The 13,622-nt window shown below is 62.2% G+C and overlaps 1 protein-coding gene across 10 annotated transcripts in view; it reads left to right on the top strand.

Moving 5' to 3' along the window:
- Positions 1-3,982: 3,982 nt before the first annotated feature.
- SBF1 (SET binding factor 1) overlaps positions 3,983-13,622 on the top strand; it is a 28,194-nt gene continuing 18,554 nt past the window's right edge. For 4 of the 10 annotated variants that reach the window (XR_016395095.1, XR_016395096.1, XM_022597035.2 and 1 more), the window contains exons 1-9: positions 3,983-4,193; positions 10,940-11,025; positions 11,453-11,590; positions 11,818-11,976; positions 12,061-12,171; positions 12,802-12,907; positions 13,036-13,168; positions 13,258-13,366; positions 13,488-13,601. Coding sequence is in view for 8 of the 10 variants with exons in the window: in XM_022597035.2 (XP_022452743.1) it covers positions 4,139-4,193; positions 10,940-11,025; positions 11,453-11,590; positions 11,818-11,976; positions 12,061-12,171; positions 12,802-12,907; positions 13,036-13,168; positions 13,258-13,366; positions 13,488-13,601 (1,011 nt within the window). In the remaining 2 variants the exon portion in view is untranslated. Of the gene's footprint in view, positions 4,194-7,436; positions 7,477-10,939; positions 11,026-11,452; positions 11,591-11,817; positions 11,977-12,060; positions 12,172-12,801; positions 12,908-12,962; positions 13,169-13,257; positions 13,367-13,487; positions 13,602-13,622 lie in introns of those variants that run through there. The other 6 variants (XM_089921529.1, XM_022597039.2, XM_089921528.1 and 3 more) reach the window with 3 other exon arrangements.

The following is a 13,622-nucleotide window of genomic DNA, read 5'->3' as shown; positions in this document are numbered from 1 at the left end:
AGACCCCGGGAGGCCAGCCTCACCTCCGCCACCTTCTGGTGGGGGACACTGTCCCTGAGGCTGGAGGGGTAAAGAACTGGGTGCTGCGGCGTGCAATCGGCGGGGCTGCGTCCCGCCCACCACCTCTAGGTCCCTGGGCCTCACCTCCCAAATGTCCGCGCCAATGAGTGGCAGGGGCCTGGACAGAGGCGATTTTGAGACCCCTCCTTAAGAGATCCTAGCAGCTCTATTCCTAAAAACTCTACCCTCCCCCCACCCCGCACCATTACTGAAGTATTAACTGGTTTTTGTAAGAAATTTAAATAAGTAGAAAGTGAGAACCTCTCACTGCCATCCAGTGGGTTCCTCTCCCAGGTCCGGATGGGCGCCCCGTTCTTGACTTTCTCTTGTGTGCGTTTTGTTGAGGGGGGGTTGCATCCTGTGTGTGTGCACTATATACAGACACCTATGCATACATAGGTAAAAATATATGTAAATATAGAGACTGCCATCCTTTCTTATGGTTGGTCCTACACCAAAATGTAGGTGTTCTGTGACTTAATTGCTCCTTTATTGGGAAGCAGTTAGGTGATTTCCAAGCTTTCCAAGAGCAGGAACCCTTCTTCCTGAGCCTATGGATGTGTCTCTATAGGATCCTTCTGCAGACATGGGAATTCTGGCTGAAGGTGAGCCCGTGTTTGTGTTGACAGATGGAGCCAAACTGCTCTCCACAAAGCTGATGCCCTGTCCACCGATAACGGACTTGGTGCCAGGGTTCTTCATCCCTGTGTCCCTCTGGGAGGGGACAATTACCCCATCACACGCTCACACATTCTGGTCATCTGAGCATCTCTGCATCCACTTGTGTTTCCTCTTCTGTCTTCCCTGCTCTGGTCCTGCCCCCTCTTAGCGGGTCATCATGAGTGACCTGGCCACTCTCCGTCCCTCCTTCTGCACATGCCGTGGGAGCTCAGCAAACATTAGCTGGATGAATAAATCAACAAGTGGTGACCACCTGCCATGTGAAAGAGCGGTAGGGAAGCATCAGCAGGTATTCCCGTTTCTATTTATTTATTTTTACCGGAAGGAGGGTGGGTGATGTGATCACATTTATACTAGAAAAGTGGAGTTCAGCAGGGAGGTGGGTGCTGAACGGCTGGCAGGAAGGGTGCAGTGGGGACAGAGAGAATGGGTCAGAGAAACAGAGCAGAGCAGGGGGGCACATGAGGAGGGTCAGCCCACCCACCTGCTGATGCAGGGAGAGTGGGGGGAGGGGTTAGCTACCTGGGGGACATCCCGGTAGGGATGTCTTGCTGGCCTCCAGCGTCCTGGGCCTGGGGCTGAAGAGGAGGAAGCCCTGGAACACAGTCTGGGGAGTTTTGGAGCTGGCAAGGCTCTGAGAGGTGAGGAGTGTGGTGACCATCACCCACAGAGAGTGAAGAGAGAGGACAGAACCCGGCGTGGGAAGAGGGGCAGGCAAGGGACCCCAGGGGTGGACCCGGCTCTGCAGCTGCTGCTTCTCCCACCAGCACCCCCGTCCTCCCTCAATCTGCCTTCCACAGTGCTGCCAGTACCGTCTTTCCAAAACACATGTGACCGTATCACTCACCCCACCAATAAAGAAGAAATAGATAAAAATTCGCAGTCTCTTAGGCCCTTGGCCACTGCACTCTTTCTCTCAGAACACTGGCTGCCACCACAGGCCTAGGGTCTCATTTCCCCGACAGCCCACGGGCAGGGTGTCCTCTGGCGTCAGGCTTCAGCCTGGGAGCTTATTTCACCCCTATCCCTCTTGACTGGATCAGAGACCCCCTGTGATCCCACAGCCCCTGCACAGCAGCTCGTGGCAGTTGTGGTCTGTAACTGTCCATGTGCCCCCCAAGGGGAAATCCACGGGCTTCCCCCCACTGATCCTCAGTGGAGGAGCCGCTTCTGCGGAGCCACTCAGAGCACCGCTCACCCATGGAAACACACAAGAAGCAGACCAGAGGTTCCCCTGGAGGAATGCTTTAGAGAGAAATCATCGTGGAGCAGGAAAAGCGAGGGTGGCAATTGGCTGGGCAGACAGCACCTAGGGAGGTTTTGCTTGAGTGTTTTAAGGTGGGAGAGGCCGAGTTTAATCCCGATGGCGAGGATCCACAGAGAGGGAAAGATTGAGGATGGGGGTACCTAGCAAACAGCCAGAGGTGGGGAGGGGGCAGGAAGGGCAGAGCCTCTGTGGTCGCTGTGGAGGGGGAGGCGGGGGTGAGGGGGGCAGACTTGGGGTGATGCAAGTCTGTTTTCTCTGTGAAGGAGGGCAGTGGGGTCATTTCTGAGACACGGGAAGGGGGTCAGAGGAGACTGCAGAGAGAACAGAGCTGACCAGATGTCAGCAGCTGGGCAGTGGCGAGAGTGCATCCACAGCTGGGGCCGCGGTGTCACTGTGGCTACTCTGCACCAGCTGGCGCTGCAGGCCTCGAGGAGACGGACGGGCAGGACTGTGCGTGGCTGGGGTTTGCCAGGTGAGGACAGTGAAAACTGTCTGGCAGGGGGCAACGATGCTGGCAGGATGACAGGTGACTGGAGCCACACTGAGAGGAAGCGGGCAGCAGCGAGTGCCTCTGAGGGTAGCATGGGCAGTGTGGTAGCAAGGAACTTGAGTGGGGCTGTCATGGTCTAGACGTGACCCCAAACCTACCCTTGACCCTAAGGTGCTCAAGGAATGGGCTCCTTGCAAGGAGGGCATGAGAGTGGAAGAAAATGGAGTGCAGGGTCCCCACCATCTCTGTGGAAGAGCCAGTCCTGGGCTCATGTGCTAGGCCAGAGGGCTTCCCTGGGACACTGCCTGCCCGTGCACAAGCTCAGTGGTGTGGTAATGTGGCGGTGAGGACCTTTTTGGGTGTAAGTGACAAAAGCTAACTCAAGACAGCTGGGGCAAAAAGGAGGGGTTCTCAGCCTATCTACCCAGTACCGTCCAGAAGCAGAGGAGGCTGTGGCTGGGCATGCGCCCAGAGGCAGGGAGGGGAGCCTGGTGGTCTTCCCCCTCAGCGCTTGTCTCTGGGTTGTGTTCCACTCATTGTCCAGGCGGGCCCCTGCGAGGGGATGGAGGAGGAACGCCAGCAGTTTGTTCCTTCGTAGGTTCTTGAAGCAGCCAAAGTCACCCCAAAACAAGTTCAACCCTGCCTCCCCCTCCCAGCCTGTCAGCGAGCAGCCCTGAGGCTGCCCCTCCCCCCACCCCATCTCCTCTCCTAGCGTGTTCTGCCCTAGACTCTGTGTCCCCTTTGCCCATCCCTGTGTCACTGCGGGGGAGGCCCTGGCCGGCCCCCGCGCTGAGGGTGGTGGGCACTGTCAGGGACGCTGAGTGGTGCAGCCTTCTCCCAAGCAGCGCACCCGGGCCCTGGCGCCTCACGGCCTAGTACGCGGCTCTTTACGGCAGGACGTGCAGCGCGCCTTTTAAAAAGTACATGTGTTAAAAATAAATAAATGAATGAATGAATGAACGAATAAATAAATAGAAATTAAAAAAACAAAAGTACATGTGTTAAGCGTTTCACCTCACTTAGACTGGGCTTCCAAGTGGGGCCAGAGCCCTCCTCAGGCTGGGAACCCCAAGGGTAGGGCCTGGGTGGGTACTCCCCCCTATCACCAGGCTGTCAGCCCCAGGGGATGGCTTAGGGCCCCAGTTTGGGAGACCTGTGGGTAGGGCCGGGCCTTCCAGCAGACTGACAGCGCCGGGGTAGAGAGCCCCGGGAGCCACGCGGACCCCAGACAGAGCTCCCAGAGGCGGGGCCCGACCCCTCTCCGCCCTGCGTGGGAGCCGCGACGGCGAGGCGCGCTCTGACCCGGCCCGCGCCTGCCGCTGACCCGCCCGAGCCGCCGTCGCTGTCACCGCTTGAGGGTAGTGAGCGGCTGAATCCCGCCCCCGGGAACCGAGCCCGCGCCGATGGTCCAATGAGGGAGCTTCGCTCCGGACCCCGCCCGCGGGGGGGCGGAGCGAGGCCGCGCAGACGCACGGCGCGGCCGGGCGGGCCGGCTGGCTGGGAAGATGGCGGCTGGAGCCCTGGCCGCCGCCGTGGAGCGGGCCCGAGGCGTCCGGGGTGCGCGGGCCAGGGCCGGGGCCGGGCCATGAGAGCGCCGTCCTCGCGTCCCCGAGCCGCGGAGCCCGCCCGCGCCCCTCGCCATGGCGCGGCTCGCGGACTACTTCGTGCTGGTGGCGTTCGGGCCGCACCCGCGCGGTGAGTGCCGGCGCGCGGCCGAGGGCTGAGGGCTGGGGACCGGGAGCCGGGGAGGATCAGCCGGGGCGGCGGGGTAGCCCCAGGGTCAGCCGGGCACCTGCCGCCCTGGTTAGGAGTCCGGGGTCGGGGGTCACGGAGGGCCGATCTCCCCGAGGTGGGCAGCACGGCGAGACGGGGCGGGCCGAGATTGCCCACCCCAGTCAGGGCAGAACCGGGCCGACAGCGTCTCGGCGTCGCCCCGGAGGTGGGAGGGCCCTGGGGCGGCTCGGCCTCCCGACTCCCAGTTGGGTGGGATGGGCTCTCTCTGCTTTGGCGGACTGCCGGGCGGCTCTGCTTCCAGGGGCACGGAACGTTCACTTGCAAGCCCCTCCTCTGACCCCCAGTGCCTCTGGTCTGGAGCCTCCGGCCCCTGTGCCGTGTCTCAGGTACAGGAGGCTGGGGAGCATGCAGAAAAGGGGTGGGGTTCAGGGACTACTGCTTGAAGAGGTGGTGTTTGAGTTGGAACTCGGAGGACTTCAGAGGGAACTGTGGAGAGGAGAGAGAAGAGTGTTCCTGGCAGAGGGCCTGCCGACTTCATGCCTGCAGCCAAGCCCTGGGTGGGAGAGTGGTGTGGTGACTGGTGCCGATGGCCAGGAGGTCCGTGTCTAGGGTCAGCGCCCGTGTCTGAGAGCCCTTCAGCCCAGGGGGTAGGAGAAAACAGCCTGACAGTGACATCAGCAACAGCCGTGGAGACAGCAGTGTTGGGGTGTGCACTCAGCGTGCCAGGCCCTGCACAGCCCTTTGTGTGCGTGATCTCACTTCTTCCTCCCAGCAGCTCACCGAGGTTTCCCTGTCGTTGCCCCCATGTGTAGAGTGCAGTCAGGGCAGAGAGGTTGAGTGCCTGGTCTGAGCCCCCAGAGGGGCTGGGACTCGCACCCAGCCTACCCCAGAGCTAAGCTGGGGTCTCAGATCCCAAACTGCAGGAGGGCACGCGTGTCACTGGGGGGTGGGGTGGCTGTGTGGTCAGGCTGGGGCTGAACCTTGAGCCTGAGAGTGGGGTCGAGACCCCCAGTCTACCCTGCTTCTTGTCACCCCAGCTGCCTCTGTCACCATCCAGGACCCGGACTTGCACTCCTCTTTGCTTTTCTTCTGGCTGAGCCTGTACCTTCTGGACTCCACACTCTCCAGACCCTCCTCACGCCCTTTCACTCAACACTCGCTCCTCCTCTCCACTCCTCCTGTCGTATCCATCCCGACACCCTCAGTCATGAGCATGTCTCTCCCTTCAGGGAGGGCGTTCTTGTAGGCAAGGACCAGTTGTCCTCGTCCTGCAGTCTGCACGTGGCAGGCTCACTGTCAGTGTTGAACAGGCCCAGAGGGAGAGCTGTCTGCTCCAAGGCATGTGGGGAGGGGGCAGTGAGGAGGACATGCCAGCTGCAGCAGCGGGGTGCACTGGATCCAGGGAGACAAGGCTGGCCAAGGTGCTGCCCCAGCGTGAGGGCCCCCAGGCTGCGTGCCAGGGCAGGGGCTGCATGAGCAGAGTGAGCTTGGAGGCTGAGGACGCCGAGGGCAGTGTGGGAGGCATGCTGATGGTGGTGGCAGCTGGAGTGAATGTGAGGAAGGTGAGAGGAGGCATGGGTGGGCTCCGTGACAAGCTGGCTGGAGCCACACGGGCGGTGGGCACCCCAGGTGTGTGTGGCCTCTGAGCAGAGCAGGGGAGAAGGCTGGCGCCCACAGTGCCTGCTCACCCCAAGTGACCGGAAGGAGTGATTCTCAAGATGTCCCCTTCAGTAGGGCTGGGGGGCCATGGAGCCCCCTAACCACTGTCTTCCGGGGTTGGAGCTGGTCAGCTGCTGGCTGGCTACCCAGCCTCAGGGCCTCCCTTGGCATGACTGGTCCATCCCTGTGAGGAACAAGCCCACGAGCTGGAATCCCGGCTGTGGGGCTGAGGGCAGAGCGAGGTGGTGGGGGAGTCTGAAGCAGAGGAGCACCGCATGAGGCTCAGTGGTCCCTGCTTTGCCACTTGATACCTCTGTGACCTTGGACCAGTCTTTCGGCCCTCCGCACCTCACCTTCCTCATCTGGGGGTAGGGTGAGTGACACAGACCTCCCAGGCTGCTCTGAGCACAAGGTGGACATACACACATGGAGCTGTTCACACAGAAGGCTCCAGGAAGTGATGGGTGTCTTGTTAATGCTGAGCAGCCAGTGTGTGGACAGCACTTGGCACAGACAGTGGGCACCTCTGCGGGAGGTGGCACGCAGGCACCCGTGCGTGCTGGCAGGCCTAGGACTAGGCTAGGGCAAGACATAGAGTCTTTTGGGTTCAGTGGAGAGTGCCGAGTGGTGGAAGGCTTGTCCTTGGCCTGGATCTGGACACCCTGTGCGGACCTTCTGGGCGCTGAGTCCCGGAGTCCTACCTGAGGAAGCACCCTGCTTTCATGGTTACTACCTGGCAGACCGCTCCAGGCAGGAGGGCAGGGAGGGGACTGGGTGGTTCCCTTCCATTCATCTCAGAAGGTGTAGGCTCCTCCCTTGGTGAGTTGGGGGAGCTCCTTCACTAAGGACATGGGGTTAGCCTGTATTGCACCCTGGCCCAGCCCTGGGGACTTTGTGGGGGCCAGAGAGACTACCTTGCCCAGTTCCTGGCCAGGGAGTGCCCTGATGGTGGTCAGCTGATTTTACACAGTGTGACCAGTGCCGGGGTGTGTCTTTGATCTGACCAGATGGCCGAGTGCATATCTGCCAGGGAGGAGGGGCTGGACCCCTCCTGCTGCTGGGGGTTCCACCCCCAAACATCTGAGAAGAAGACTTTCCACCCCTGGCCTGGCCTCTTTTGGTCCTGACCATGTTGAGCTGGCCACATTCCTCGGCCCCATCTACTCTCCCCACCCATGTTCCTGCCCTCTCTCTGGAGCAGGTTGGGGCTGTTTGGGATGGCCTTGGCTGGCTCCCAGCCCCACCCTGGGAGCCCGAGGGTCCAAGTCCTTGGGTCAGAGCCAGTCGGGTCTGACCGGGGAGGTTGGAGAGGTTGCAGCCCCTCTGCACTTGTCCTGTGCTGTGGCCAGCTGGGAGCGGCCTGTGTGTGGAGGTGTGTGTTGAGGTGGGAGGTTGGGTTTGCAGCAGGACGCTGCCGTCCTTCGTAAGGCCCGGCTCGTCTCAGGGTGTGTGCGCTGGGTGTAGGGAGGGGCGGGCAGCGGAGGGCGCCATCCTCCCTCGCCTCTGCCCACAGCACATGCTGGCCTGGGCCGGCCCAGGCATCGGAGCCTGGCACTGGTGATGGCGTTGCCAGCAGATGACGGACGTGAGCTCTGTGTTCCCTGCCCCGGGGCTGGCTGTGGGGACACAGCTCTTGTCCCCATCTGTGTCTCAGGGGATCTCTGTGCCCTTCCTCCTCGGGCCCCCCCAAGTCCCGCCCTGTGACGCACAGCTGTGCTGGTTGGATTAGTCCTGTCACCATGGGGTGGAGGTGTCCTCTCTCTTGTCTACCCCAAGGTGGGGCAGGGGACTCAGCTGCTGTAGGTCCCCTTCATGGCCTCAAGAGCTCGACTGGGTGGGGGACACTGGGAGATGTGGCAGAGCCCTACCCCCACCCCCAGGATTCAGGCCAGCAGCCAGATTGCAGCCCGGCCCCTGTTGGCACAGAGCTGAGGCATGGGCTGGGGTCTCAGAGAAGGGTGAGGGAGTCAGGACGCATCCACGGTGAGCCCTTACAGGGAGGGCCGGCGAGCGCTGGTGTGCCTTGGGGCTCCAGAAGCTGCCCTGGACTTCCTACTGAGGAACCTGTTTGCCTGTGGTGTGTGAGCGGGGCTGATCGTGGCGGGAGGGTGGTGCAGCGGCTGTCTGTGATCAGCAAGTCCTAATTAGGCCGAGGGCTGTGTAGCGCTGGATGCGGAGATGTAGCTTCTTGCTCGTGGAGCTCCTGTCTGGCTCAGCTGGCCAACAGGTGCACCAGGAATCCCAGAAGGCTGTGTTAGAGGGTGGGAGGTTCTTGCGGTCCCACTGCAGGCCCCAGACTTGGGCAGGGTGCAGAGAGCTGGCTAGAGGAGGTGACGCTCTTTGGGCTGAGACCTGAGGGCCAAGTTTGGGACCATCATGGCCCAGAGGAGGAGCTGGCGGGGGAATGCTCACCTGCCCAGCCTAGTGCCATCCTCCCCGCGCCCCGCCCCCAACCTCTGTAGGCGGCCTGGACACCTCCAGGAAAGCCTGCGCTCAGTTCTTTGGAGGGTGGAGCCCTGCACGTGGGAGTAGACGTTCCCCACGATGAATGGGGTAGGGAGGGTGGGCAGTGGCCGGTGGCCAGCCACTCTGTCCACTTCCCTGGGGGAGAGGCTGTGGAAAGCAGCCCCCTGAAGGCCACCTGCCCACTGGCTTCGGGAGGGAGATGGGGCAGAGGCTACTGTCCCCATCCGCACACACCTCCCTTCCTTCCTCCTCCTGCTGCCTCGTGGCAAGAACTGGGTGAGCCCTGGGTGCCAGCCAGGGCTGAGCCGAGATGGTGGTTTGGGGCTGCACCCAAGTTGGCCCTGGGGGAGGAGCCACAGTTTAGGGTGAGCCAGCCTGGGCCTGTTGAGGGTGGCCCTTGGGAGTGGGCCTGGATGGACCCTGGGGGCTTCGGGGTGTGTGTGTGTGTGTGTGTGTGTGTGTGTGTGTGTGTGTGTGTGTGTGTGTGTGTGTGTAGGTAGGTGAGGCACCAGCAGACACCTGTCCTCCCCCACCCTGTCTTGTCTGCCACCTCCTCTCAGTGTCAGTGGTGGGAGGGGGAGGGGAGCAGGAAGCTGAGGTTTGGTGAGTCAGAGTCACAGCCCCTCACTACCCCTGCTCCCCCAGCCAGCAGCAACCTGCCTGCTGCTGACCTTTTTGGTATTGCCTCCGTGATCCTGGAGAGTGGCGGGTTCCTAAGATTGCAGCCCAGCTCCTCTGCCTCTGGGGGCCTGGGGAGTGTGTGCTCTTGGGCTGCTGGGGTCTGTTTGCCAGTGCCCTTGGGTCCAGGCCTGTGCCCAGGCCCCCAGCTCGGTCTGAGGCTCCTGTGCCCACTCAGGTCACAGGTGGACCAGGCAGGCTGGACGTGGGACTGCATCTCACAGGTCCTCAGAGGCTGCACACGGGGGCTTTCTGGGCCTTCCCTATCCGCCCCTGCTCTTCTGCTGGTGTGGGCAGTAGTGTTGAGGCTGGTCTGAGCGGAGGGCTGGACCTGCTTGTCGAGTGTGGGAGGTGAAGGTGGAGAGCTTTTGTCTTTCCTGCTTCAAGCTGCTGCCATGCTGGGTGGGAGCTGGGGGCAGAACAGGGACCCCCGTCCTTCCTCCACGACGCCCGGGTGAGTGCTTCCCCGACTTGACCCTCGTCACGCCTCCAGGTTTGTTTCCACAAAGGGTGGGCAAGAGGCAGGGGCCTCCAGCTGGCCCTGCCAGTGTGGACTGGACCTGGCAGCACTGCCCTGGGCATGGAGTGGGGGAAGCAGACCGGAGGGGGCTTAGCGGGCCAAGTGGCTTTGGGAGTGGAGGGGGTTCTCTGGGGAACACATGGGGAGCTAGCAGGCTGGGGGTGCAGGGCCATGCCCTTCTCCCTGGTCTAGAGGACCCTCAGGGCTGCACAGGGCAACCTGGTCTGTGGCTGTGTGCAAGGCGGCCTTTGCAGGCAGGGAGCAGGCCTGTGTGCCACCACCTTCAGGGCTCGGGAGAGTGCTCCTGTCCTTCCTGGCAGCCCCACCCCTCTCTGGCTGTCTTCTGGGACCTTTGCTTGTCGCGTCTGCCTCTTGAGGCAGCGGGGACAAGCCGCAGTTTGGGGCTGTAGGCACGGGTGGTCCTTCCGCCGGCACAGGTGGCAGGTGTGAGACCCTTGCACCTCTCAAGTGGGCCCAGGGCTGGCAGGTGAGGCGGAGGCAGGGAGCAGGGCTGTGGGCCGAGTGCCTAAGCTGGGCGCTGGCTGTGGAACAGTCGGGAACAGCTCTCCCCTTGCTGGAGGGGCAGGTGCTATGCAGTTGGGCGGGCACGCTGGCATGTGGCAGGCTGCGTGTGGGTTCTGGCTGGGGGTGTTGACACAGTGGGTGGGACCCAGGAGGGGGGTAGTGGGGGTGGGAGTAGGGAGTATCTCCCCCTGCTCCCCTGGGCTGGGGCTCCTGTGCCCCTTTTTTTTTTTTTGAGGCTCTCACAGTTTATTTTATTTTATTTTTTAAAATTTCCAGGTCATTTAAAAAATTTTTTCTTATTGGAGTAGAGTTGATTTACAATGTTGTGTTAGTTTCTGCTGTACAGCAAAGTGAACCAGTTATACATATACATATATCCACTCTTTTTTAGATTCTTTTCCCGTTAAGTTCATTATAGAGTACTGAGTAGAGGTCCCTGTGTTATACGGTAGGTCCTTATTAGTTACCTGTTTTATATACAGTGGTGTGTATATGTCAGTCCCAATCTCCCAATTTATCCCCCCCCCCGCCCCCCGCCGTAACCATAAGTTTGTTTTCTGCATCTGTGACGGGCCTCCTGTGCTCTTGGTGCCTGGCCCAGCCAGAGGCTTGCAGGGACCCCGACCCCACAGCAGGGGCTTCTCTCCATGCCCTCTGGTGGTCCTGGGGTCTGTGGCTGCCTAGGGGCCCCTCCTCACAGGACTGTCTTTAGGGAAACCATAGGTTTGGGAGCTGGGGCTGGTCTGGTGCCACCTGAGGGCCAGGATGGGTGAGATGTTTCCACTCGGACCCTCGAGGCTTCTGACTGGGTGCAGGTGTGGGAGGTGGGAGGTGCTCTGACCCCTGCTCCTGTCCTCAGGGAGTGCGGAAGGCCAGGGCCAGATCCTGCAGCGCTTCCCAGAGAAGGACTGGGAGGACAACCCGTTCCCCCAGGGCATCGAGCTGGTGAGTGTGGGCGCTCCCCCAGGGCCTGGAGCCGAGGGCTGGGGTGCTGAGACGGTGGGGGGCAGGCACCGTGAGGACCCCGCTGGGTACAAGGAGACATCAGCTGCATTGGAGAACGTAGGGCGGGGGTGCAGGCTTGGCTGGCCGGGTGCTTGGTGCCCACATCACGTCTTGTTGTCGCTCCCTCTTGGTGGTGGGGACCATGCCCTGCATCACAGGGTTCTCGCCCCGCACAGTGAGGCCGGAGGCTCTTACTCCCTTTTGTGTGGGAGAAGGCTGAGGTCCAGGAGGCAAGGCACGTGGGTCACAGAGCAGGGTGCTGCTGGCTGCACTGGAACCCGGCCTCCAGGCCCTCGCTGTGCAGTCCCTCGCAGGCAGGGGGCTAGAGGGAACTGACTGCTGACCCCCGTCCCCTTCCTCCCGATAGTTTTGCCAGCCCAGTGGGTGGCAGCTGTGTCCCGAGAGGAACCCGCCGACCTTCTTTGTTGCTGTCCTCACCGATATCAATTCTGAGCGGCACTACTGCGCATGCTTGACTTTCTGGGAGCCCGTGGAGCCCACACAGGTAACCCTGCATGGGCCGAGCCTCTGACTGTGGCCGACTCCCTCTATCCTGTGTGTGTCTCCCTGTGTGTGTCTGGTCCTGGTGACCCAACCCCACAAAGGCTGAAGTTTCCAGAGGGCCAGTCCTGTCTGAGTCACCTGTGTCCCGTGTCCCCCTTCACCACCCCCCCCCCTCCAGGCCTCAGGAGACCTGCCTGAGAGCCTGGCATATGGGGCTTCTGTCCACAGGAAGGGCTGTGCACCGAGGACACTGCCGAGAGGGAAGAGGAGGCAGGTGAGGGAGGCCCAGTGGGACTGTCAACCGCAGCTCCTGGCCCGCCCGGCCAGCTGTTTGCTCCAAAGACGCTGGTGCTGGTGTCTCGATTGGACCATGCGGAGGTGTTCAGGGTGAGGCGGGCAGCCGGGCACAGGGCAGGATGCAGGGTGCTCCCGCTGGCTGGGCCGTCATTCCCCGATCTGTGGTCCTTGCAGAACAGCCTGGGTCTCCTCTACACCATCCATGTGGAGGGCCTGAACGTGGGCCTGGAGAACGTGGTTGGGAACCTGCTGACGTGCATCATCCCTCTGGCCGGGGGCTCACAGGTGGGTCAGGAGGCAGCTGCTGTCCACCTGCAGCCACAGGACCCGCTGGTGCCTGAGGCCACGGGGTGGGGCCTGGTAGGCGTTCGGAGTCCAGCCTGGGCGGAGTGCGGCCCCAGCCTCGGACACTGTCCTGCGTCTTGGTGCCGCCGCCTGTCCTCTTTTCTTGGCCCTGCCTGTCTCGTGTCCCATGTCGCATCTGGCTCTCCACCTGGCACCCTTTGGTTCCTCTGTCCTCTCCCTCCTTGGGTGTGCCTGTCTCTGGGTGTCAGTGTTGGCTTGTCTGTCCACCCCCCCCGTCTGTGTCCCCGCGTGTGGGTGTGTCTAACTGTGTCTCTCTGCCTGTCTGTCCCGTGCAGCTGGACTCTGTTGAGGACGGAGTGGTACGGATTCTTTGTTTCTTCTGCCCACCCAGGCCCCGTCCCCACCCCAGGTCAGAGGCCCAGAGTTTTCTCTGCAGCACTGCTTGGGCCGACAGAGGCCAGGCGTGGCCTTTCCCTTGTGCTGTGCGGCCCGTCCTGGCCAGTCCCACCTCGGGGTCTGTCATTCCCCCAGGCCCGCCTGAGGCTGTGAAGCTGGGGGTGGCCCAGGTCTGGGTGGAGCGGCTGAGCACCGGTCCCTCTCTCTCCACAGAGAACCATCTCTTTGGGGGCTGGGGACCGGCAGGTCATCCAGACCCCACTCAGCGACTCGCTGCCCATCAGCCGTTGCAGCGTGGCCCTGCTCTTCCGCCAGCTGGGTGAGCCTGGTGCCCAGCCCCACAGCCCCACACAGTCCTTCGTCTCCCCTCCCAGGGCTGGCGGACACACAGCGAGGTTTCACCGCAGGGCGGGCGCCTGCGCCCTCTAAGCCTGTCCTCCTCCTCAGGCATCACCAACGTGCTGTCTCTGTTCTGTGCGGCGCTCACGGAGCACAAGGTGCTCTTCCTGTCCCGGAGCTACCAGCGCCTCTCGGACGCCTGCCGGGGACTCCTGGCGCTGCTCTTCCCTCTCAGATACAGGTGCTGACCTTACCGTTGCCCACTGCCCCGCAGTCCCTCTGCCCCGCCCCGGCCCTCGGGCTGTCGCGCTGAGCCTTGGCCCGTTGCAGTTTCACGTACGTGCCCATCCTGCCGGCGCAGCTCCTGGAGGTGCTCAGCACGCCCACACCCTTCATCATCGGAGTCAACGCTGCCTTCCAGGCAGAGGCCCAGGAGCTGGTGAGGGCCCTGCTCGGCGTCTGCCTCGCTGCTCCAGGCTGGGCTGCTCCAGGCTGGGCTGACCCCAGGCCCTGCTGACCGGCCCGTGGCTCTCTGACCTCTCGCTCCCTTTGGTCCACAGCTGGATGTGATTGTAGCTGATCTTGATGGAGGGACGGTGACTGTGCCTGAGTGTGTGCACATTCCACCCCTGCCAGAGCCACTGCAGAGCCAGACACACAGTATTCTGAGCATGGTGAGGCAGGACCGGGGGCCT

This window comes from Delphinapterus leucas, chromosome 11 (assembly GCF_059928025.1).
Source record: "Delphinapterus leucas isolate spDelLeu-1000000601 "Yukka" chromosome 11, BTC_Dleu_Yukka2, whole genome shotgun sequence".
In the NCBI taxonomy this organism is placed as follows: domain Eukaryota; kingdom Metazoa; phylum Chordata; class Mammalia; order Artiodactyla; family Monodontidae; genus Delphinapterus; species Delphinapterus leucas.
Note: the sequence above shows the minus strand (reverse complement) of the source record. Positions and strands in the feature narration are given on the sequence as shown.